At 35.5% G+C, this 26,759-nt stretch overlaps 2 protein-coding genes across 3 annotated transcripts in view; one reads left to right on the forward strand and one right to left on the reverse strand.

The window, feature by feature from the left end:
* On the forward strand, positions 1 to 8,111 carry LOC108972753 (sodium-dependent neutral amino acid transporter B(0)AT3). Its single transcript, XM_018939559.1, has 10 exons — positions 1 to 107; positions 294 to 610; positions 2,172 to 2,349; positions 2,450 to 2,641; positions 5,090 to 5,324; positions 6,377 to 6,729; positions 6,795 to 6,998; positions 7,056 to 7,213; positions 7,294 to 7,557; positions 7,619 to 8,111. The coding sequence occupies exons 1-10, from the start codon at positions 12 to 14 to the stop codon at positions 7,815 to 7,817; spliced, it is 2,196 nt and encodes a 731-aa protein (XP_018795104.1). The 5' UTR covers positions 1 to 11; the 3' UTR covers positions 7,818 to 8,111.
* A 6,929-nt stretch (positions 8,112 to 15,040) lies between these two features.
* LOC108972412 (tRNA dimethylallyltransferase, mitochondrial) overlaps positions 15,041 to 26,759 on the reverse strand; it is a 130,054-nt gene continuing 118,335 nt past the window's right edge. Inside the window, exons 6-9 of one of the 2 annotated variants that reach the window (XM_018939349.1) lie at positions 18,899 to 19,002; positions 18,394 to 18,545; positions 15,607 to 16,073; positions 15,041 to 15,246 (exon numbers count right to left, since the gene is read on the reverse strand). In XM_018939349.1, coding sequence (XP_018794894.1) covers positions 15,082 to 15,246; positions 15,607 to 16,073; positions 18,394 to 18,545; positions 18,899 to 19,002 — 888 coding nt within the window. In that variant the 3' untranslated portion in view covers positions 15,041 to 15,081. Of the gene's footprint in view, positions 15,275 to 15,606; positions 16,074 to 18,393; positions 18,546 to 18,898; positions 19,003 to 26,759 lie in introns of both variants that reach the window. The other variant, XM_018940158.1, reaches the window with a different exon arrangement.

Consider the following 26,759-nt stretch of genomic DNA (forward strand, 5'->3'; position numbering starts at 1 on the left):
CCGAAATAAAAATGGCGAATACCGCACAGCTTTTGCGGCGACAGAGTTCGCGAGACTTCGGTGGTGTATTGAAAAGTCAAAAGAGCATTGATCAACTGGAACTACGGGTGAGTAGCTGAAAGGCAGACTTCCCTGCCCAATTAAGCGCATTATCCAAGTGTTTGATTTCAGGAAGTGCCTTGTCCGGTTTTAATCAACTTTGTTAATTAGCTACCTCGTTAGCTCAATTCCTCGACTTACTCTTACAATTTGTTTGACTTTGCTGTTCTTTTTTTTGTTTGCATACTCGTTAGGAAATGCGCGGTCGTTTGGTGCCCAAAGAACACCATACGAGCGGTACACATCATCATCCGCATCCCAGCCATCACCATCAACCCATGTATGGTGCCACCAATCAGGCGTTTCTCGGCGATGCTTTTGACGAATCGACTGAATTGGAACCCGATAGTTTCGGTGCGCAGGCGAGCACGAGCAAGTCAAAAGCAGAACTGGTCGCAGCAGTCTCGGCCACAGTGGAGGCACAAGCAGAGGATATTGTTGAGGGCGAAAAAGAGGGTGAAGAACGTGAAAGTTGGGACAACAAAATCATGTTTCTACTCGCCACAATAGGGTAAGTGAAGTGTGACAGCGACATTGATGGCGTTAAGAGCCGTGGAAATAACACTCTACTGGTATTTATGTTCATTCACATAATCGCAAAGTGTGATGAAGATGACGTCGATGAGAGTGGTTGTACAAAACTGTTGAATAATTGTATACAAAATGAAAATAATATTTTGAAAGGAGATGAGGAATACCTCATTACCCCCCCACCTAATTCGAATTTTGTTGAGGGGTGTACTTGGTCTGTAAGTACTTGGAATAGAATGTCTCTAACCAGACTCTGTATAATATGTATGACTTCTGATGAAAAGTGGGAATGTTACATAAAAAAATCATCTTATTTCGTCTTCTCAGAGCAATAGTTACTTTTAAAGATACCAATATAAAATTTTTACTGATGCAGACCACTATTATTAGTACTCTGTTTGTGGCTGGACTTGCATATGGTCTAACGTAATAATTTAATATTAGCAATATTATCAAACAAATTTCGCGGATCATTGCTGTTTAACCGTCGAGCTTATTGCAACTAGTACATTCTCGAAATCTTTTGTCTAGTAGAGATGAATTCGGAGTAATTAGTATGACTGTGTTCAGCCTCCTTTTTTTTCTGAGAAGCGTATAGTAGCAAGATCTCTCTGGCTTGACAAGTAGAGTTTTAGGCTACTGCGCTTTGGTATTCATATAGTGTGTTTAATTCTTCATTCGAAGCCAAACGAGATCTATAAATGATCTGGAAAATAGGTCTATAATTGGACACCCACTTGTTCACAGAAGGCAAAGACTGTCCAACTAGGACTTAAAAAGTGTAACCCACACTAAATACCTCGAGAAACGCAAACCAGTCACAGGACTCTACTATGCCGCATTATTTAAAGGATTCGATTACGCGGTATACACCCGAGGCTGTCGTTTCTTTTTCATAGGGGCCATTTTTAAGCGACGTGTCCTAAACCCAGCGCACAACTCTGTGGAGGGCGAAGGCCTTCTCACTTTAGCTTGTCTTCAAATGGTATATGTAAAAGAATCGTTTCGGGCCACTCCCAAATTAATGAAAATCGCATCGTTTTGTTAAAGAAGCTTAATTCTCCGTCGTCATGGCCAAATTGCTCGAATGAGCCACGAACTCCTGCTCCAATCTCCATATCTCCAGATTTTGGTACGTGCGACATACATTTAGGCATTCTGAAACTAAGGTGACTTCGTATGCCATTAGTTTTTGAATATGTCTGATAATCTAGGTTAATAGAAATTAGTTGTGTGGATGCAGGTCATTAAAAGAATTTTTTTAGAACTTTGTAGAATGTTTAAGTAAATAATTGATCCAAGAAGTGGTACATAAATAATAGGCAAGTGCTCTTCTAGTGTTGGGAGTTTATAAATAATATAAAGATCTATGGTGAAATAATATAGAGCTTAAAAAAGTCATCGTGATTCTAACGATTCCAAAATTTAGAACATAATTCTAACTCTTTCTATGAGTACGAGTTTTAATATCAGCTACTTATGTACTCATCACTAAAAAAAAAAGAAGCAGTAAAATATGCATTTAATATTAACAATTCTAGCTATGCCGTTGGCTTGGGCAACGTCTGGCGGTTTCCTTATTTGGCGCAAAAGAATGGCGGCGGTGCTTTCCTCGTGCCATATTTCATAATGCTGTGCATACAGGGCTTGCCGATATTCTATCTGGAATTGGCTGTAGGCCAACGACTGCGCAAGGGTGCGATAGGTGTATGGAGCCAGGTAAATAGTGGCGCATATATAATAAATCAGAAAATAAATGCTCTTATAATTTATTTATTCAATTAAGTATCGCTTACTCTTTCATTCTTTTGTCGCTTAGGTCTCTCCGTATTTGGGCGGCATTGGCATCTCATCCGCAGTTGTCAGTTATATAGTCGCTTTGTATTATAATACCATAATTGCCTGGTGCCTCATATACTTGTTGCACAGTTTTGAGTCACCTTTGCCGTGGGCCGATTGCCCCACACGCCTCTATGCCAATTACACTTATGACCATGAGCCGGAATGTGTGGTAAGCAGTTAACACACATAGAGCACACTCACACACATCCATCCAGATTATCGCATTTGCCACACTATGCTCTGACATAATTATGAACATACGCATAAACATACACCCACATACATCCACATACACATATGAAGGCGAACAATAAACACCCTTTATTCGAGATCTCATAAAACTACATAAATTGCGTTGACTTCGAGAATCGTGGGTAAATTACTAGTACTACTATATTCATACGTAGAAATAAGACACGATTTTAATTAATTGAAGAGACTAAACTGGCTTTATTTTTGAAACATTGAAATCTTCCGCTACAAACAAACCATCCTCTCACAGAAATGAATGAGCATAGAAAACAGAATATAAAAAACATTTTATGAACATAACGACATTCTTGAAACTCCCCACGTGTAATTAAGAACATTATGTAGATCAACAAGCTAATACACTTTTCAAACTTTCAAGTCTACAACAGTTCCAAAAAATAACCTAAAAGTAAAAAAATTGATTTCTAAAACTTTGTTTCATTGAGACTCTCTCATGCCCTGGTGCTACATAGCTATTGTAAGACCAATTCTACTCTACGGTGCAGTAGTATGCTTGACATGCGCACGAAAATCCACCTACCAGAAGCCCATGGAAAGGGGTTTAGAGGTTCGATGCGCTATGCATAGCGGGAGTTTTAAGAACAACTCCAACGGCGGCTCTTGAACCGGTGCTAAACCTGCCACCTATAAATCTGTTCGCTGGAAACTTTGCAGAAAAATCGACGGGACGACTACTGGCTGCAGTAGAATTAACATATAGAACCTCGGTGTGTAATGGCAGTTAGGCAAAGACTGCCCAAAATGATACCACTTTTCAACTGGTAAAGAAAATTCAAAGTAAATATAGAAAAAGATGGAAAAGGTATGTTAGTTACGCGCAGCACTCTAAACATCTATAGCAGCCTTTCAAGTTGGCAGACTACGGCCGTATATTTTAAGCTGAGGCCTTTACTATTGCGAAAGCTGCAGAACTGGCCTCTAATGCAACTGCCGGCAATTCCATGGTGAATATCTACGTAGTCAGCCAAAAAGCAATCAAGGCAGTAACCTCGTATCGCACATCGACCAGAAGTGTCTTGGGAAGCAGAGCAGCAGTAGAAAAGTAGCAGTTAGAAGTAAGCAACATCACTACTACTGGGTGCAAGGCCACAAAGACATCGAGGGCAACGAAATAGTGGACGAGATTGCCAAGAATGATGTGCAGATAACACCCGATCAACATTGGGAAACTCATGCATTGCGTATACAACGATTTGGACAGAAGCATGGTAAAGAAAATTGAAACCTGATTAAACGAGCTACCTGATTGCAAAACTGCAAAAGTCGTGTGAAAAAAGGTAGATCGGAAGTGCACACAATACCTACTGGCACTCGATAGAATAGACTACAGAAAAATGATCGGAATACTAACTGGTCACTGTCTGCTGTCGATACACGCCCGCAAAATGGGACTGACAGATCGAGGAGACTGCACGAAATGTCTAGAGCAAGGCACCAGAGAAACAATGGAGCATCTCTTGTGTACTTGTCCCGTATAGGCAAGACTAGGCTGTAAGCATCTGGGGTACCCACGGTATGAATTCCACCTGCTAAGGACCAAAACTGGTCTATGCGTGGCTTATTGGCCTACGAGATTAACCTAACCTAACCTAATTACTGATACGTACTGTTGATTTGAAGAAATTCTATAGCTTCTTATGAACAGACATCTGACGTAATAGTAGCAGGCAAATTTTCCGTTTTACGAAAAGTAATAGTAAAACTGAAACGATTTCGCATAACAGTCTTAGCCTACTGACGACAGTTGGATCGGTAGCCGAAGAAATCCGTTTTTTTTTTTCTGTCAAAAACTGTCCATTAGGTAATATTTATCCAATTTTGTTGAGGAGTTGTTGTTATTGTAACCACAGAGTTCTGCCGAGGTGGTAGGCCTAAGCTGGACAAAAACCCGCGTCCGTTCCGTTTACGTAGACCGACTGTCGTGGGAACAACTTGTCGGGGAGTGTATTCTGTCGCTTCAACTTGATGTTAAACTTCCGTTTCTTCAAATAATTTCTTGTATCCTTAGTCGGAGAAAATATTTGGCTCAATCTGTTAATCTTGACATTGTTACCAAATAATATTTAATTTTTTTGTTTTTTAAGTATTTGAATAATAATTTTATAGTGAATAATTTACTTAAATTAGTGTGCTTACATACTTAGCATTATCATACAAATTTGGTCACAAACATAACCGCACTTCCACATAATTATAGCTCCAAGTTTAAATTAATGCAAATATTTACATTACAATGACCACAATTAAATTTATTACCAATATGCCAACCCACACATATACATAGACACATATTATTATATAAGCATATCATATTCATATTCAAATATTTGTCTGCATTTTATAGGCCTCTTCACCAACGCAATTCTACTGGTATCGCACCACACTTCAGTGCTCCGAAAGCGTCAATGAGCCAGAAAATTTTAATTATCACATGGCTATAGCGTTAATAGTTTCGTGGTTTCTCGTTTACATCTGTATGGTGCAGGGTATTACGTCGTCGGGCAAAATTGTCTATATGACAGCCATATTTCCGTATGTGGTGCTCATAATATTCTTCTTTCGCGGCATTACGTTGAAAGGTGAGTGTTTAAAGAGCAGAAAATAGAGACGATTAATGAAAAGTTCACAAAAAGTAATTTGTAGTAAACGAAGCGTCAAATAGCGTGTGTACATTCATATATACAAGTATATATGACAATTTGGATGTAGGAATGTATAAGGTATAGGACGATTCACCTCAATTTAACTCGTCATTTCATAATGAACATACTAAGTGAAAGACAAAAAGAATGTATTGGTTCTACCTTCAATATTCGATCATCATATTCGCCCAGCAGCGTCGGTAATTCAGGCAACCATCGATTGGATTAGCACCACGCTTACTCTAGTGGATAATCCGCATCCTCAGAGAAGCCGAACCGAAGATACTGCGGTATGGAATAGTACCGCAGAATACCTGAATTAGTCCATCCGTCATCGCGCCAAACAATTGGAAGGATATTGGTTTCGGGGTTTAGAAAATCCAACTGTTGCAAGAATTGAAGATCACTTTTGGTTGAATGAGTATGAAAGAAACGTTCAAATTTGAAGCGATGATAATCCACAAGTTATGATCGACGCCGTTACATTCTCCATAAGTCACTTTTTGGTGTGATCTATGGGCAGAGGAATCATTGATTAATTTTTTTCTTCAAAAAAGAAGGCGGCATAAAAGTTACCTGACCTGACTTTTTCCTGCCTGAATTGGAGAATGTTGATGTGGATGGGCTTTGGTACAGAAAACGAAGCAATCAATTTTTTAAACGAATCTTATGGTGAGCATATTAATTCACGGCCTCCAAGACCGTACCATTTAACATTATTGGATTACTTTTTGTGGGGTTAAGTGGAATCGCTTGTCTACGCAGATAAGCCCGGGACGATTGACGTTTTGGAAGAGAATCTTTCCAGCGAACAATCTCACACTCTTCAGATACTGACAAGTCAATTGGACTACTAAGTGAAATGATTTGACTCAGATTAATTTTTATGAGTACTACACCATTCCTTATATGTCAGATTAATATACTTAAATCTTCAGGGTATAACTGAGTACCATTCAAACAATTCCTTCCTTCCTTTTCTCCAACAGGCGCCTCAGAAGGTGTTGCACATCTCTTCACGCCGCGCTGGGAAACACTACTTGATCCGGTTGTTTGGCTAGAAGCCGGTACGCAGATTTTCTTCTCTCTCGGACTTGCGTTTGGCGGCTTGATCGCCTTCAGTTCATACAATCCTGCCAACAATAATTGTTATCGAGATGCCATCTTAGTGTCTCTCACAAATTGTGGCACTTCGATGTTTGCTGGCGTTGTCGTCTTCTCGGTGATCGGCTTTAAGGCCACATCAACATTCGATCGTTGCAACGAGGAACGACAAAGCTTGATTGCCCAAAATAGAACTACAAACTTACCAGTATGTGATCTGCAGAAAGAACTGGCGAACGTGAGTTTAAGAATATTTAAATAATGCAATTTATTTAAATAAATTTTAAAAATTTTTGTTTGCAGAGCGCTTCAGGTACTGGCTTGGCCTTCATCATATTCACCGAGGCGATCAATCAATTTCCCGGCGCTCAAATATGGGCCGTGTTATTCTTCCTCATGCTTTTCACACTTGGCATCGATTCACAGTTCGGCACACTGGAAGGCGTTGTAACCTCGCTTGTGGATATGAAGCTATTTCCAAATCTACCTAAGGAATGGATTGTGGGGGTGAGTAAGGCAAACCGGAAAATTTTTGCATGAATTAATTTTTCTGTAACATTCCAGGGTCTTTGCTTTTCCTGCTGTTTAATCTCAATGTGCTTTGCTAACGGCGCTGGGAGCTATATATTTCAGCTAATGGACAGTTTTGCTGGCAATTTCCCGCTTCTGATCATTGCGCTCTTCGAATGTCTGTCGATCAGTTATATCTACGGTGTTAGAAGGTAGGAAAGACTTTAAACACAATCACTTTTACGGCTTTACGGCTTTGATTACATTACTTTACTGTTTATTAATATTTCAGGTTCTCCGACGACATTGAAATGATGACTGGTTCGCGTCCCGGCTTGTATTGGATGTTATGCTGGAAGTATCTCTCACCAGCTGCTATGATTACAATACTGCTGGCCTCGTTCTATCAATTACTCACTGAGGGTAGCAGTTATCCCGCTTGGATAGCCGCTAAAGGACTGACCGAGAAGCTCGAGTGGCCTCATTGGTGCATTGTTATAGCATTTTTCCTTATTCTGTCGTCAATATTGTGGATACCGATCGTGGCGATACTGAGGTATGTCCAATCATCCGTCGCTTTTTTTTATGTGTACTGAAATATGTATTTCTTTGTTTAGATTATGTGGCATTAAGGTGGTGGAAGACACAGATCCTGCTTGGTTCCCAGAAGCCGAGCTCAAAGAGGTGCACGGCATTGTGCCACACGAACCTACCGAAATCGAACGTAGCATATTTTGTTTCAATATGGATGGCACAGAGGGCATGTGCTGTCCAAAATATGGTTTGCCAGAGAAATCGCTCGAAGAAGAGGAGTAAATATACACAAAGGTAAAGGAATAAAGCGTGAAAGGAAAATAATATGAGGAAGGTCACAAATAAGATGAAAGAAAATGAAGTACATATTTATTAACGATTCATACGAAACCGTCGAGAATATACTTCAAACGAAGGAGAGTGGATAGAACAAGCGAAAATTACTAGAACGAATGATCGAAGTGAACAAAATAAGTAAGAAAAGGATGATGTTATCAACAATTTATTTTATAAAAATCTGCATTTTTGGTGTTTTGGTGCGTAAAAATGGTTTGGTAACTCAACTATACAATAATACGTTAAGCATGACATAAATGATATATATATATATATATATATATATTCATATAAATTATACATAAATATATCTATACAAGAGTATATAATATAAGTTAATTCTGTAGAATTAAACTTAAAGACAATAATTTAAAGTAGCGCATTGTTTAGGCATAAGTTTAGACAAGAGAATCTACTTGTAAATATATTAAAGTATTTCTAAAAGTTAAGGACAATAATAATGTTGAGCAAAAGCTACACTGATGCAAATACTTAGCGCCTAAAGGAAAATATATTTTCCATAAACTCTAAGTTATACTAAATAACTCACTTAACTTAAATATTAAGTGACCTCTGAAAAAAAATAATACTCCAAAAAATTATCTAAAATTAGCCACCGATTATGATTCTACATATATGTACTTATACGACCGAGGTTGCCAATGTGTTCTAYTTATTTAAGACAATTATTATTATTTTATTAATTTTAATTTGCACCATAGCCCACTAATGTAGGTTTAATTAATATCGATTTAATCGATAATTATGCCGGGATTGGAATATATTGGTAGCTTGAAAGGCAGCAAATCGTTCCCATTAACTTAAGTTGACTTACGCTACTTACAAGTCTAACCTAAATAATATCCAAAGAATTTTTATTACAATATGTATATAAAAAACATTCTTTGGCATTCATTTTTTATAGATTATTTATTGAAAAGATTGACCGTGGCTACGTTTCGTATGGGCCATTAATTGAGTCCAATTTTCGATGACTCGTTCGAGCATTTCGACTGGTAACTGGCGAATGATGCGTTTGACGTTTTGTTGCAAAGCCTGAATCAAAGCGGGACTGCTCTCACAGCCTCTAGACTTTACATATCCTCAACGGAAAAAGTCTAACGGTCTAATACATGGGAAGTGGCGCTTACTTGTTGTAACCAAAAGTCGAGTTGCAATTTCAGATATCAAATAGTAACGGTCACCATTGACGGTTACGTTCTCAACGGCATCCTTTTCGAAGAAATATAAACCGATGATTCCATCCACCCACAAATCGTTATTTTTTCTGGATAAAATTCCGGCTCTTGAAACTTCTCAGGTTGCTCTTCGCCCCAAATGCGGCAATTTCGCTTATTTACATACTCATTGAGCCTGACATAGGGCACATCGCTGAACAAAATTTGGCTCGAAAACGTCGAACAGTCGAGCGGCTCCATTTGGCATTATCCAAAAATTATCCAGATTTGTTATTATAGTGTTTGAAATCGATTGTTATTTATTTAATATTTTATAATATATATTTAAATATTTTTTGTTTCTCCTTAATAAACCTCGGCCGAAATTCAACACACCAACAGCCTAAGAATATCAACTCGTTAAAGTAAATTAATTTAAAAAATATTGTTAAAAACTAAAAAAAAACTGTTAAAGCGTAAAACCTTTCCCAACTAGACATAGGTTTCACCAAAAGTGTGTCTAAAATAACAACTGACCACCACACCGTAAACGCGTCGGGTAAGGCCAAAACTACTTAAAACGTGCAACTCCACACCGCCCAACATAACATAACCTAGCATAAAATAACATACATACAAAAATGAAGAATGTGCAGGCATTGCTGTCTTGTCAAAATTTGTTTGTTTTTGTAATATTTGTCAACAAAAGGTGTGCAGGAAAGCTGAAACTATCACTGCAGACATGTGTGCGCATATTTGCATTATCCAATACCACTGGAAATGACATATCCTATTGCAAATATTTACATACTCACACACATACACATACACATACATATACATACTAATACGTAAATTAAAATTGTTAAACTTTCAGTTCTATTGTATACGAGAATATGTAAGCACATATAAATATGTATACCTTTAAGCAAACATGCCATTGCTCTCGTTACTTAAATACATAAATTAATAATGAAATTATGAAGTTGGAATATAATTAAGGGATTGTTTTTTTTTTTTTTTTTTTTTTTTTTTTTTTTGTTATATTTTTTTTTTTTTTTTTTTTTTTTTTTTTTTTTTTTTTTTTGTTTTCTCTAATGTAACTCATACCTGGTTGTTCTATACGCTTATACCATTTTTTGACTGCATGTTGTTGTGCGTACAAAATATTATATATTTACACATGTACATTTAATTAGTGACATACTATATGCTTTAGTATACATAAATATAACATATTTAAACATAAGTAGATCTGTATTGCTAAAAGAGACATATTTCTATGAAAAGTTTTAAAGCTAATATTTTTAAAGTGATCAAAGAAAATCAGTAGTAAACAGTCGGTTCTTTTGCCAATACAAATGACAATAATTTTGCAATTTACTTTTGAACTAGTTAACTTAATTTAATACAAAAGGAATATATATTAAGTTGTGCGAAAAGTTGGTCTAACAAAAAGCGACTACAATAATTTTGGATGTCGACTTAGCACCAAAAACTGAAAGCAAAGTCTACCTACCGTTCATAGACGCCTTAAAAGTTGTAGGTGCATTCATTGATGGCATATGATCACAACGTTCATCAAAATAACTTGAAGAATTTACGATTCAAGTGCTGGACAATACCTTACAACATAGAAAACTGAAAAGGTATCACCCGTTAGGCCTTCCCTTTCATTGAATCGAATAAATATAAAATTTAGTTTTATTTAATTTAATTTTACACAATCCGAATATGTGGACTCCGTGGCGTATGACTGACTTTTTGCCGAAAATGTCGATCTATCAGTGAGATATGTTATTGAAATTCAGGGAAAGTGTTTCTTTGTTAATAATATACCCTTGTGTTAAAAATGGGTTAAATGGGGTCAATACTTTCCTTAAGCTCGTATACATAATATAAAAATCTTCAAACTACGGTATTACATATATGACTTCCACTTCATTTTAATGAAATTAAGACAGCGTGTATTAGAAAAATGTGTATATTTAAGCATAAGGATAAGATCGTTGCAGACTACCCTAGATCCGATATAACTAATAAGCCTTATGGACTGAAGATATTGTTGCCTCGGCTTTAATCGGCAATTCGCAAGGGTATAAAATGTTCGGTTACGATCGCACTTAGCCCTTATATATTTGCTACTCAATCAATTTCCAAACTTGTACTAGAAAAAACAATAATTTATTTCAAAACTTTACGCCAGTGCGACGATTTTTCCAAATGTTTACCTAACAAAATTACAGGTACTTAAAAAAGTGCATTTATTTAATATTTTCAAGTTAAAACGACTGTAAAAATCGAAAAATAGCAACAAAAAAACCCTCCTGTCTAAACTTAGAGCAAAGTATCGGGCTTGGGGCTCGACATCTTGTCAAGCAAAATGCTTTCGATTAAATACTTTATGTAGTTACATTAACATTTGATATATACAAAAAAAAAAATAAAAACGATTTGTTCAAAAGTGAAGGCTCATGTCCCCTGTTCACGTCCATGTTCATGTTTTTTGCTCACCAAGGCGCTATTTACTTCACATCCGATTTACTTGACTGTATTCTATCTTGAGATGTGTATTGTAAATAAACTGCATTTTCAACTTATTTTGTTGGCAACAATATACTTTTATGGATGAACATCCAGACAGTTGTAGCATCCAAAAGTTAGTGGTATACTATATGCAGGTTACTAAAAACCCTCCTTTAAGGAATCGTTGCCTACTTTGGAAACGCGGTTGCATTACTTCAGGGTGGCTATTTTTCTCACTGAGAGATTTACATCTGCCCACCTGAGTCCAGGTCTCGATTTTTTCGGCGGAGAGTCTTTTACGGCTGTAAATTCCTGTTGCCATGGCACACATTTAAAGAATGTGTGTTCTGCGTCGTCTTCTGACGCGTCGTTATATAGGCATGATGGTTTTTCGACTTTACTTATTCTATGAAGGTGAAAGAAAGAAACTCATTGATCTCGACGAAGATTTTTTTCTATACCCTAATTTTTTAGTTTTCGGTATTATAGCCTGAAAAAACTATTATTTATCTAAAACAAGTAATAACACCCAATCATATCTAAACAGATAACTAACTGCATAGTAATCTTGTGATCTCACGCTGCACTACTAAGGAATCGTAAATTACATAAAATGTACATATATTTATATGCATCAACTTAAGACAATAAATAAAGGTCATTGAGTAATTTGGAGTTAATAATTCGCATTTGTTAAAAATTTGTCCCAACAAAATAATAATAAAAACCAGAAACGACTATTAAGAGTATTATATAGATATATTATATAAATATAAAGCCAACTTAATCCATTGAACGATTTACAAACATAAATTTTACCATTCACCTGTAAGTGAAAATTATTCATGCTGTGTGTTCGTAAGGAATTTTATTAACCCGTGTATTTGTATTTTATATTTACTGCATTCACATATTCTTGATGTACGCATATAAGAAAGGTCCCAAGGTAAATAATAAATTATAAAAAATAATAAAAATAAAAATAATAATTGATAAAAAAAATAATAAAAAAGTAATAATTAAAAATAATTAAAAATATAAAATGCAACAAAAATAAAATCTTCATGTAACTTTTAAGTAATAAATATGAATATTAAATAATTTGAATAAATATTTTAATTTTTGCGTTTAAGTTAGTACTTAAAAACGAAATAAAAGCCATAAACAACTACATACCTACTAACTATATACACACAAAAAATATGGGTAACCTTAATTACATACAAACATGCATATATATTTGTAGAAAAATGCCTATTTAAATATAATTAATTGTTATTGATGTTGCGAATAAAAATTTACTCCGCAAACAAACACACACACACATGCACACTCTATGATATACACATACGTATACATATAAATGTGTCTAATCGATTTACAAATGCGTTAAGGTGTTGATTGCTTTTAAACATAAACAAAATATATTCAATTGTTAGTATTTTAATGAAGATTAATATATATACTAAACTTATGCATACAAACCGAAATTTATTTATTTAGCAATGTTCGATGAAATGTTGTTTTGAGTGCTTGGTTCCATGCTTTAGTTGTTGAAATGTTGAAATATTCACACATATGTACATATATCTACCTAATGCTCTCCAAATTGTATTTATATACAAACATACATACCTAATAGTATAAAATGCAAGCACTTATATACATACAAGTACATACAAACACGCATATATACAAGTACTACTTATAAACGAAAGCAATGCAATGAGTAACACTAAATTGTATTTATAACTGTATAAATAAAAGTGAATGAGAAAGTGAAAAATACTAAACTATATACTAAAGACAATAAAAGAAAATGAAACAATACTTATTGAATTAATAAAGATAAGTAATTAAGAAACCTCTTTCAATTGCATTGTAGGAAAAAGCAGAGATGTAAAACTTTGAACCATTGAAGAGAGGTTTCCAGAAATATTTTAGCACACCTCATCTGTTTTTATATTAGAAGGAAGAATCGAAATCCGGAGTGCGGAACTTTAATTCACTAAACCTCACCTACTGGCAAATCAAGACTCTCCCACGGAACCATCGAATATGTATTACTTTGTTGGAGTGACAGAACATTTTGAGTCACAAGAGAAGAGTGTGAACTAACGGAGGCCTAATCTGTTGAAAAAGTCTCAATTCTGTCATTACTGAAGCTGACGCTTCGCTGACAGCTTTCAATTTTTCAGTGGACTGACTGACGCTGACAGCTTTCCATTTCTCAGAGTACTGATACATCAGTGTCGTCAAATTTCTTCCCGTAAAACTAACACCGAGTGTAATTTTTAGATTTTTTCTTGTATTTAAAAAGCGAGAGTTTAAAATAATACATGTTCACAGTCTTCTATACAATCTCTACACGTCGGACAGTTCGGACTATCGTTGTGGGATCTGTAGAGGTAGCTTTTTAAGCACCAGTAAGTATTGGGGTCAATTCACGAAATATTCACGATTGGATGTCCGGTATTAATCTGTGAGTCCATCGTCTTTTGGTTGCTCCTCTCCTCTGTCTCGCTCGCGTTCTTTTTCCTGAATGTCAATGGCATACTGGCTAATACTTTGGCAGTGTTTCGGAAAGCTGAAGTGTACGCCAAGTGCTCCTTAATTTTTCAAGTCTTGAGTCTTAATTACGCCCGGATACGTAATTGTGGCTGTAAAGTAATCTCGCACTAGCACTATTAGCTTCATATCTGTTGGTTACTATCTTCTTAATACTTCGTACTGATAATCCACTACTACATTGGCGTATGCATCATTCACCTGTTTATAGTCTAGATTGTGCCACGTTGCTCTCCACCTGATATTTTCGACGGAGTAGAGGTTTTCCCTTTTCTCTGCTTTCTCCAACGGGTACCATCGCATCGAACTCCTTCAATGATGGAGTCCATTCATGAACTAGTCTACTTATTCGCTGAATTATGTCAACATCGTCGTATAACTCGGACAGATCGTTAAATCATCTGCGGTATTAGCCATCACCTATGTTCAAAGGACAGCAAACCTTTCGCTCGACGATTTCTAGTATTGTCTCAACTCGATGTCCTTCCTAATTGACTGCGCTAAAGGTATATAGGCCGTATATATGTATGCCTTAAAAATGCCGTTCTTTTCCGTGCTGTCCAATGTGGCTTATATGGTTGATGGTTTTTATACCAGATTTAGACCCACAGCTGATAAGATCCAATAATTCCGTAGACAGTGGACTTTAATCTCTCACATTGAAACTTTAAACACGTATTCTCGTTTCAGAGTCGGTGTAGAAATTTTCTCACGACCTTCTTTGATATAATTACCAGGTAATGATCGAGGATATAAGATTTTAAATAATAATTTTTTAAAATCAAAATATTGACTAGTCTCTCGATCATTATAACTTTAAGAAGAAGGTTGTTCAAAAACCACATACAAATTAAAAATTTACTTTTATTTTTCAGAACTGTATTTATTTTATTTTATTCTTTTTATTCAACATAAGTAATATAGTACTATCAACGAAATCATACATTTGTATCTTCCGTTTTAGGCTCCAGGGGAATCTCTTTAGTTTTCTCCTTCTTTTTATTTGACTCCCGTCGTTTTTTATGCTTATTGGACTTTAGATGTAAATGCCACTGATATTCTCCTATAAAATGCCGTTGACAAATCTCACAGAAGTTGCTAGTCTAAAAATAAGGCCAATACAGGAAAATACTAGAAATATATAAAGAACGTTTGTAATCTATTTAAGAACAATTTTAAGTACAAATCTCCCTCTAATCCGCTGCCAATGAGTACTTGATTTTCGAGTATCGATTATAAGTACCATACTTTATACCATAAAAATGTCATTTCATGAAATCTATGTATATCACATTTTTCTTAAGAGAGTGTATCTTATTCTGCTGTTATAAGTTTGAAAAGAGCTATCCCACCAAATGTATTCAAGCCAATTTAGTGTCTTACTAAACCATGTGGCAATGTGGAATATACATAGAAATTTGTGTCTAGTATAAAAATAAAGTCCTTGCCTCTGGCAAACTTACCTCCTCATTGAGTCCCGCACCCGGATGTTGACGCCGCGCCATTGGCTGTATCTCACAGATCTCAGCTCTGCGATGGCTTTCGATGACCGTCACAGCACGCTCGTATACTTCTGCTGGCCACAAGTTAACATCACTCGTATCGAGTTCATACAAATTGGGCACTTGACGATCCTTACTGGCCAAAAAACGATTATTTATCCACTTGATTTGCTTCTTGGAGTAGCGTTGTGTGACCAGTTTTAGCTCATTCAAACACGCGTTTAGCACCTCGAGGCCAGCGGGCAAAGGTGGACAAGTAGTTGTTGTATCGGCATCTGTCGCTGCCTCCAATTCTAATTCAATTTCTCTATGCATGTCGTGCTGCTGTGGCGGCTGTTGTGATTGACGTTCGCATATATGTTGGCTTTGTTTGTGCTTCTGAACTGGTGTTACGTTTATTGAACTCGGCTTTTGTGCTTTGAAGTGCTCTGCATGGGAATGATATAAGTTATTGTGCAATAAAAAAATTATGGCCATTCAAATGTGAGCATAAAAAATATTAAGCGTAAAGTAAGAAAATGTGATGGTCTCTCATCTCTATTATGCGAATGTGTGTGGGAAAAATAGATCTCTTAGATACTGGAATGGCAAAGAAATCTTTCAAAAAGTTGATGCAAATTGGGAATTTTTCGGTTGAAGATATAAGTACATATAGACATGAAAATTCAATTTGAGTAAGTGTCTACACGGTAAAAAAAAACTGGGATCTAAGTACAAAGTAGTAAAAACTTGTTTGAAATATACATTTGAGTTAGGTCACTTATTTCATTTCATCCTTCATGCAACATCATACCTCTGAGAACAATTCTTACAAATATCTAATAAAAGAATTGTTTCTCGATTCGACGTACCAAGGAAGGGAGAAGGAGATTAGCTGAACATTATAATTACCGATATTGCGTCTGTATTTTATGCTTTGTAAATGGCAAAATTAGAGAAAGCCCACAACCAAACTGTACCGCCATGACAAAGAACGCCTCCTCTGAAAAGACCCCACCTACGTACCTCATAAGTTGGGCAAAATGTTTTTGGTTTTTCTTAATAAAGAAGGATGTATCCTATCGGAAATAAGAAATTCTGTAAGTCGCTTTATTCTTTCTTTGGCAGAAGAACTTTGCAAACGCGCAAGTACTGTTGATTATTCAGCGTTGCCTGAGTTTATGAGAGGTGCTGAACTGGTTCCAAGAGCAATGGAACTCCAACCCTTTACTAATAAGGTAATAATACAACATGTCTTATGAGAAAGTCCTTTCAGGCAAGCACATAGTTTCCAAAGATTCTTTTATGATCGTCATTCCTTGCAGAGCAATCGATGTAGGTCAGAAAAAGCCAATTCCCAACTCATTTTAGGTATATGTGACTTCTGATGTGTCAAACTAACTCCTTCTACTGTTTCTGTTAGACGACCAATTGGGTAGTTTTTCATATGAGAAATTCACACATGCGGATTTCGACTTTATGAGCAACACTGGTTATCAAAGGAGTTAATATAGTAAAGTTCTTCTGACATACTTGCTCTCAAGACAACCCTATCCACCATAAAGATTATAATCACCATTTTCTGAGATTCACAAGCTGAGATTTACATCGACTATTTCGGTAAAGAAGCAAGGAGGATTACAGTGCTCTGCTTTGTTGAAATATTGAGCTAATTCAACGCTGAAAAAACGGCCCATATGGTAGAAATAAGCATACTCTTTCTCCACGACGACGTTACAGTTTACACTTTCACTTTTTTGTTTCCATACTTGGAAGAAAATCATTCGCCGGACAGAAGAGGGCCTGCTTTGCATTGAATTTAAGGGGTTACATAGGTTTTCTCGGGTAAAAATAATCTTATTTCAATCATTGTTTCTCATACAAAAATTCAAATATTTTATTAGAATTTTGTATCGTTAAAACATCTTACATGATTCTGAAATTTTTTTAAAAAAAGTATTTTAAACTCGGCCATTACGACGTCATTTCCGGTGTCCGCTCGGAAAAAAGATGCGGCCACGTTGGCAGGATAGCTCCTTACAGGGTCATTTAAAATGAAAAAAGCGTCTTTAGGTAAAACTTTATCTTAGAACTTGGAATAAAGAAAAAAAAAACTAAAAATTATATTTTTGGCAGACATTTAAAAAAAAATTAAAATTTCAGTGAAAATTTTGCGACATGTTTTTTTTTCAAATAGTTGCAATCGAAAAAAATCCTTCGTCCAAGTGGTTATGAGTTGTATCCCAAAGATCTGTGTAAAATTTCGTTAAGATCGGTTGAGTACTTCTCGAGACATCTTGCCAACCGACTTCAAAAACATAGTTTCACAAGTTCTCAAAGCTGTATCTCCGAAACTATTACTGGGATCAACTTGAAAATTTCGGACAATATGCTAGAGGTGTAGTAGAATTTAATAAGGCAATTAAAAACGATTTTTTTTTTGAATCCGGTAAACCCATGTGACCCCTTAAAGAAGTATGAACATCGCTGGGTCAAGTGCATCAAGCTAAAAGGAGACTATGTTGCAAAATAAATCGCCGTTTTGCAAAATTTTCGTTTTTCTTTGGCACCGCCCTCGTGCAAACATATTAAAAACCTAGGTCCAAATAACCGAAGAAACCAAATATCCGAACCGAATTTTCCACCATATAACTTAAACTTATCAAATAATTTTTTCTAGTGTCAAAACTGAATGAAATTAAAAATGCCAAAAATTATGTGGCATTAAGTAGTAGGAAAAAAAGAAACGAGATCATTGTATAAAATTACCTTCCGTTGGCATTTTATACGCATTCAAGCGTAAGTACTCTTCAATTTTCTGATCATTTGCCGCATTAAACTGCTCCAAGTAGGGTATAAATTCTTTGAAGCCTATTGTCTGAAGTACGCCACGCGTGTACGCTGCAGAATTGTCGGTTTGGCTGTAGAGAGGAGAACATAATGAGTACGTACTTGCTAATACAAAAAAATGTACAAATGTAAATACAAGTTTTTTATAACAAAACATACATACATACATATGTATGCATTTACAACAAACAAGCTGGCCAAAGTTCTTCGACACTTTGTAGGAAATTGCACAACTTTCGTTTCAATTATCGAACGATTAAAATGATTAATGGTTTTTGGCGCTTTTTTGCCAAGTATACTATATATAGTATATGTATATGTTAAATTTGTAAGTAGTATATAAACATTATTATAGATTATATTTAGATATCTCCGGATTTTCTGCAACTTTTTGTACAGAAATTACTCTATAGCATTTGTTTACCTTTTATCAATGTTGTGTTCGTTGTGAAATGCACGTATCTCAGCCAAGAGACCTTGTTCGAGCATAGCGTCGACACGCTTGTCCAAACGCGCGTTGAGCACATCCTGAATGGGAGAGCGAGAGTGAGAGAAAAATGAGTGATCATATAAAAAAATTATGCTTATAGGTTAATTCGTAAAGTGGCAAATTGAAAATTATATCGGTAAATTAGAATTAATATTATAGTCCGTGCCTGCCAACCATGATAAGTAACCGAAACTAAATATGTAATAATTATAGGCTTATTGGTTAACACCATGCTCTATATTTTAAACACCATATATTAGCTATAATTAACAACATTACAACTTCCTGCAGATCATTAGCTCTAATTGTGCGCTCTTTCAACAAGGCGCTAACACTCACACACACGCGCGCAGCAATTAAGCTCATGGTGTTTTGAAAAGTGTATCTATTGGATATTGTTTTTGGCAGGCGTGTCTGCTAAGTAGTCTTTTGAATAACACTTGAAAACTTCAGCAATTAATGAGCACTGATCGATGACTGAAATATATAAACATTACATTAAAGTCCACCGAAATTTCCTAAAGCCCTTTTTAGAGCACAATTGTAATTGTCGCTTTAAACACATGTACCATTGATGTATGTATGTACGAGGGCGACTCTATAATAATTTAGTATTTTATAATTATTTTTTTTTAAGTTTTTTTGATGCAAGACTAATAAAAATATAATTTTTCTTAAGCAATACAGTTTATATCCCGATGATAAAAACTTACAGCAAGCAAGCTAGCAAGCAGTCACCGATCTCAAATTACTGTTTAGAAATGCTCAATTCCAACAAAAACTCAGTCGTCAAGCTCTTATTGACATTATCCAACGGTAGGTCCAAGAAACGTAATGTTTCGACGGAATCAGATCAAAGGGAGAGCGTTGTCAGAACGTGTAGAGTTAGCAGAGTATGCAAAGAGGTGGCTGGTGTCATTCGGGGACTCATTGCGCGCCGCACATATATTCTGGAATTCTGGATAACTAGAAGTTTAATCTGCTACAGTATCCAGAACGAAGCTGTGCAAGGGTCACTCTCGTTTCACGCGGCAACTCGAGCTCTACGTCTGTAATGGATGGGGGTTTGACTCCAAGTACGCCATTCACTGAGAAGGAGTCGGTGAAGGTGTTTATGGCACCAATGTGAATGGTGGTTATTGCATGTCTGCAGTTTGTTGCGTCCGAAGCAATGTGATTTCTGCGAAAGCGCCCCAGAAAAAACTGYTTGTAAGGGAGTTAGTTATGCTCCTTAACTGGGAATATGTGGGTTTCACTGTGCAGGTGTTCGAGGGGAGACATCAAGAGGCATCCTATTCTGACATGTTTGTAGCTTCTTCGGCTGCGTTTCAATGCATCCAGGAGCCCATATTGGTGCGGCTTACATAAGACCCGTCGACCGATTGCCTTGTATGTTACCAAAAACGTTTCTTCGGCAATAATCGCGGTCGTATGAGAAGTGAAAGAGCACATGCTGTCGAAAGTCACACCTAAAATCTTAGGGTTATTGACAGCCATCGACTACAATATTAAGGTAAAGTTTGTACTCTTTCGTCCAGTTTGTGAATCTGGTCGTTGTGGATTCACGGGGGACGAGTGTTAGATTTCGTGCAGCGAGAAAGCGAGAAAGGTCGGAGATTCGCGATATGGAAATTAAACAGCAACGGGGAGAGAACTCCGCCCTGCGGTATCCCCTGTTTAATTTTCCTCAGTTTGGAGTTTTTACCTCGAAATAGTCTGGATGATAAACGACGGCTCAGGTTCCTGATTAGTCGTTTATAGTGCTTTCCACCAGAATAGCACGGACTTATACCACCAGGCAAGTATTTTCAATTCAACATATTTCAATAAACCTAACAGATCTTATATGCCGCCAGACATACTCCACAACTTTCATTACTTTTCTTGGATACAATAAAATAACCACTTTTTACTGAGCTTCGATGATTTTTATCTAAACAATTACAAAAAATTCCTCAAGCACTGATCTATCAAATGATTTATCGAACTACCCTACTATAAACATAAGCATAAATATATTTTAATATACATGTCAGCAGTTGCAGCACATGCCCTGCAGAGATACAAAATCTTCAGCATTGCCGGTGTGTTATGAGGCACGTGTACCTAATGACTTTTCCACAAATATTTATATTAAATTGGCGGCAAGAAATGGTAGAGTGTCGGATGTTACAAAAATCATAACAACACAATTACAAACAAAAGAAAATATTTTTAGTGTATATTTATTTCTATGAAATATGTATGCAACAGTTAATGTATCCGCCCAGAAGAAATGGAATTATGAAGGATTTTGGATTTTCAATTTTGGTTGACATTGTCTTCTAAGTGAGGCTGTTTAAATATAATGATTTCAGCCTTCACAGTCTTCCAAAGCAAAGCGGTTAGCTGTCATGTAATTGTTTATGTTATGATTACATTTAAGGAGAAGTTTGTTCAGTGGGGTGTTATGTCTTGAAAATTAGCATGCATTGAAAACCAAAAACTAACACTAGTTAGTAAAATTCAATCCCTACAGGGCTCCACACATGTTTGCCTACTAAAGCTCGTAGCTGCCACAAAAACTTGACTGGACACACGTAGACACTGTGTGTTTATCAATATGTTAGCATAAATTAGAACAGATTTTTTTAAACAAAAATTTTATTTGTTTATACTCGTATATGTATCTATATAATAATAGCTATTATTCAATAATATTTCAGCGCTCCTCTATGTGTGTTTTGAAGAGAATTTATAGTATGCTGCATAGACTTATATTTTTATACCCGAACATAGTGACGAATGCTAAGGTAACATGATATGAACAAGCATAAATCTAACAGTGGAAGGGTCCATATGAATATACGGTTGATCAGGAAAATCTAAATAATAATAATTTTTTCGAAATCCTGTAAATTTTGGTTTGCAGGTGCAAAGGTGGTAAATTCCAGAAAAAGTATTAGACTTTTGTGGAAAATTTTTTATTTGATAGAGTCTTTACGAAGTTTAACATATGTACATAAATTATTTAAATTATTATCAAAGGTATCACTATGTTTTCTGAACAAATTGATGAGATCGAATATCTATAGCCTATAGTTAAACGCTTTGAAGCTGTAGAAAAGGCACCAGTGAAGGGTTTTATAACTTCAGGAAGTTTTCTTTGTTTGTCTAAAAATTTACTTTTTATTCAAATTTCAAAGATATCTGTTTCATAGTACAAACTGTGATCGATTAACAGATGAGTTGCACTCACGCTGGTAGTCTGTGTGTTTTTGCTCAAAGATCATATGTGATCGCACGCAATTCTCCTAAAATCTGCCGTGATTTTAGGTACTTATACATATTTAAGCAAGTTTAGCTGATCTGAAGTGCTTAACTTGGTCAACTTGTTATATCATCAGCGAATATTCAACCACACTTTTGACCTACTTTTTCTATTAAAACCCCCAGCGATTGTCTCTTTTTTTTTTAGTAAATATATTTGTTTAAGTTAACTACTCGTATAATAGAAATCCAAAAAAGATATGCATTAGTCATAAAAAAAAAATAATAATAAATAAACAAAATACGTAAGGAGGCGCTAAGTTCCGGTGCAATCGAACATTTTATACTCTTGCATCTTGCAAAGCTAGGGAAATACCTTAAAGTGAAAATGTCAACCAGAGGATCGAAACCCAAGCAATTTTATATACACGAATATTCTATATAAGTAACTCATACACTGACCGTTATATTCGGCATACGGTTTATAGGGAAACGAAAATTATTATATGTAGTTTATGGTGTATCGACCTGATTTTATGTGTATATATTTGCCAACACCAGACGTTATTGACAAGCCACATACTAAAAAAATATTCCCCGGGTTTCATTAAGGTACCTCACCTACAACCATCAATTTTGTGGAGTAAAGTCACCTGTATGTTCGAAAACTCTTTTATTAGTTATATAGAACTGGGCCAAGTTTTCATCCAATTGTATTTATTTTAGGCACAAAGATAAACTGTTATGAGTAAACCACGATCTCTCATTTTCATCGAAATAACTCAAATATTGTCCGATAATTCCATCATAAAGTTACCTGGAGGTTCGAAAATCTTTAGATTGGGTATATGGGGGTTCAGGGAAGTACTGCCCCAATTGAACCAATTGATGATAAGGAGATACTATTGTCAGAATAGGATTCTCTCTGAATTTCAATTCATAAATTAACTGATATTTTCGGTCAAAAGTCAACTGTAGGTACTAGGGTCCAAATTTTCGGTACCTAGTGGCCTCAACAGCTTTAGTTGAATTTTCTCTGTTATATTAATTGCTTCTTGATTTAGACATTCGAAAGAACATAATCAGGAGCATTTTCAAAGTATGTTATATTGGAAGTACGCATGATTGTTGTCCGATCTCTCCCACTTTCGCACTGGGACATAGGAATATAAGTAGGCCACTAACATCGTCCAATTTTAAATCCGGCTCCCTCTCATACCATCTTGAAAGTAAAATATAATATAATGCTTGCGTTTTGTGGGCGTGCTGCAAACTTACTTACTTCTTAACACGTCTACCAAGTATCATCAAGATATCCTAATTTTCAACCAAGTTGCAGCTTGCACGCACGGACGGACAGATAGAGAGACAGTCTCCCGGATTTCAACTTTTCCCCCATCCGGATCTTTTATATATACATAACCCTATATCTATCTCGATTAGTCTTAGATGATACATACTTCCGTTAGGTGAACAAAACTATTACTAAACTCTGCAACAACATGTTGCTAGAGTATAAGAAAGTTTAATACATTTTTCGTCAATTCTGTTGGTCATTGGCTTCAAAGTTTTTTATTTTAATTTATGGTATTTTTTAAATTTTTTTTTGGTTGATAATGAATTTGATAAGGTTCCAAGTGCTTGGAAGGCGTTTGTTTACCACTTGACAACCGAGCAATGGCATCACCTTTACATTTGTTGAATTCCTTGCCGCCGCTAATGCTAATGAATGCTTGCTGCCAAGTCGCCAACAAATATCTTATCAGTTTGTTCTAATTTTCGTATCTAAATTTAAAATCAAGCATGTGCCGTACATATCTCCATGCACAGGCGGTTGTACGCGCCACCAACTCATCACCCACAATTAGATTTGATTGAATTTTTGATGTAATATATACATAAAAATTTATATATTTTTTAAATGTATTTATCTAGCTAAGTATGACTATATTTATGTCTCAAAGTTTGAGTTTAATACAATAAACGGATTGATTACTTTCATATTTACTTAATTTTTACTTTTCTCATACAAAGTAAATAGAGAAAAGTCTGGAAATATTTTTATTATGCTTTTCATAGATTATGTCGTTATTTTTTATGAGTTCCTGATGATCTACTAAGTATTTATAGGGAGCGATAATATATATAGCATAAACACTGTGAAAATAGTTGGATTAACTGGTCCCCGTTTTATCACTTGTCTACTCACTATGTCTGAACTACTTTACTTCTGCAATAAAAAATATGCAGCTTATTTCACAACAGAAGCGTATAGATATAAAGTATACAGTGGTACAACCTCCTTTGATTCTAGATATCTCTTTTAGAGATATGCCAGTCTATGTTGAAGAGAATAGTACTAGTTCTAGTTCCAAAACTCGTATTCGTTTTGTTACTTCTATACTCGCTATGTTTGGTCGTTAACGGTACAACCTTTTTCTGTTTTAGGCATCTCTCTTAGATTTATACCAATCTATGAGATTTATACCAATCTATGAGAATTATATAAAATGCTTGTTTCACTTGCTACTCTTCAATACAATATTTGCTTATCGAAAGCAGTTCTTATTTACAACGAAACGGAGGTTTTTTTGGCTCTCCAGAGGGTAGGTTGTGAATTGCTTGAATAATATGTAAAAGAATTCTTCTTCCTTGCGTGAACTTCTAAACATGACTCCTTCCTTCTAAGTATCCGAGAAAGTACTTTAAAGTATATTTTATTATCAACAGGTAATTTTTCTCCGAAAATTTATTTCAAATTTCTAAACAGAAAAAAAAATAAATAAGGTTCGTGCAGATGTTTCTAAGAATTGTTAATCACTTCGTGATTAAGTGATTTAAATTACTAGATATGTCTGCAAACTGATTATATAACTCCAGTTTGTTCAAACTGCAGAAACATTGCAAGAGAAGACTTAGGTCTAAAAACCTTCTCTACAACATATTACTCGAATTACTTTTGTGAGATGACAGCAATAATGGGAAATATCAGATCTTTTATAAGTTTAAGGTTTCCCAAATTCTCTGTTACACATGCTGCTGAAGTTACGTTCAATGTCACAGGCTTGCATAAGACTTGTCTAAAACCATCGACCATGTAACGACCACTTTTAGATGAAATATAAATATAAATCATAATCCAGCAACTACTCTACCGATTTCAGTCATATTTGCTTCATCATATAACCATGATATTCTAATGCCACATTGTGAAAATGGTTGATATCGAACTATGACTAGGTTTATTTCCTATATATCACAATTTCATATGATTTTTTTACTTTACAGTGTGTAGGTACATAGATCAAACACCAATTCCACAAAGATATCTAATAAAATTTAGCACAAATAGTACATTAAGGTATGTATCATATACAAAAATAATAAAAATCGTGCCATAATTTTCAAGCTCTCTGATACCGAATATGTGGGCAGCACTGTCTGTGGCTTACTCTTTTCTGAAAATTTTATTTTCCGTTTACGTTGCGAGACACATTAATGAAATTCAAGGAGCATCTTTCCACGATAATTTGCACCTGTGCAAAAATGGTTAAAATGACGAAATGGATGTAAACGATCCAGCTCTGAAAGTACTCGATGCAGTACCTGCTTGGCGAAGCAGAGGAAGAGGAAGGTCTCTACTCAGATGGAAAAGGACCGTCCGACGCCAAACAGCAAAAATTAAGAACAACTGGCGCGCTGTTGCAAACTTGGCAGTAACGATCGAAATCAAGTGCTTGTGTGCAAAGCTTTTTCATTTAATGAGATATCTTCAAGAAATTTGGTATTGACTATTATATTTTAAGGCATTGCTACAATCTCCGAAGAAATTTTTTAGATCGAGTCACTATAGCATATCGAGGCTATAAGAAATGACCGATCGAACTCAAGTCCTTGTATGGAAAACTCTTTTATTTGACAAAGTATCATTACGAAATTTCGTAGAAATTAATGTTCAAGGCAGCGCTGCAATCTGCGAAAATATCGTTCAGATCGGGCAACCATAGCATATAGCTGGCATTCAACTGACCGATTAAAATCAGAATAAAAATTTTCGTATAACCTTTTATGCTATAAAAAATGCAATTGTGAAAGTTATTCCACTTATGGCCGAGATTAACGTATTTTCTTGTTTTGTCTTTATATTACTTAAATTTATTTCTTATCACACAAAGAAGCAAAAAAAATATATTTAAATTATTTTTCATTGCTGAATCAGCACTTGAGACATACCAGGGCTGCAGTCACGCGTGCATTTATATACAAACGCAAGTGTAGTTGTATGAATTCGTGTTTGCATGTATGTATGTATGCGACTCAAGTTAGCGGTTTTCCTTATTATTTCCACTGAATTCACCTCAATTATTTATTGATATGAAAATTAAAATTCAGCGACATTCTGCGCTGCAGTGACCTAAAGTAATTTGTTCTTGTTTTACAATTTTCTTTTTGTTGTTTTTAACTTTAGCCGTAATACGATTGCGCAACCAGTTTAATTGTTAAGACGAAGCTAAAGCACTTAGCTAAAACTTACAAATGCCGAGCA

This window comes from Bactrocera latifrons, unplaced genomic scaffold (assembly GCF_001853355.1).
Source record: "Bactrocera latifrons isolate USDA-ARS-PBARC rearing strain unplaced genomic scaffold, ASM185335v1 scaffold_0, whole genome shotgun sequence".
NCBI classification, from domain to species: Eukaryota; Metazoa; Arthropoda; class Insecta; order Diptera; family Tephritidae; genus Bactrocera; species Bactrocera latifrons.

Bases quoted from the DNA above. Each gene is read 5' to 3' on its own strand.
- LOC108972753 (XM_018939559.1), top strand. From the start codon at position 12: ATGGCGAATACCGCACAGCTTTTGCGGCGACAGAGTTCGCGAGACTTC. The intron at 6,999-7,055 runs GTGAGTAAGGCA...GTAACATTCCAG, and splicing joins CTAAGGAATGGATTGTGGGG to GGTCTTTGCTTTTCCTGCTG. The intron at 7,214-7,293 runs GTAGGAAAGACT...TTAATATTTCAG, and splicing joins TATATCTACGGTGTTAGAAG to GTTCTCCGACGACATTGAAA.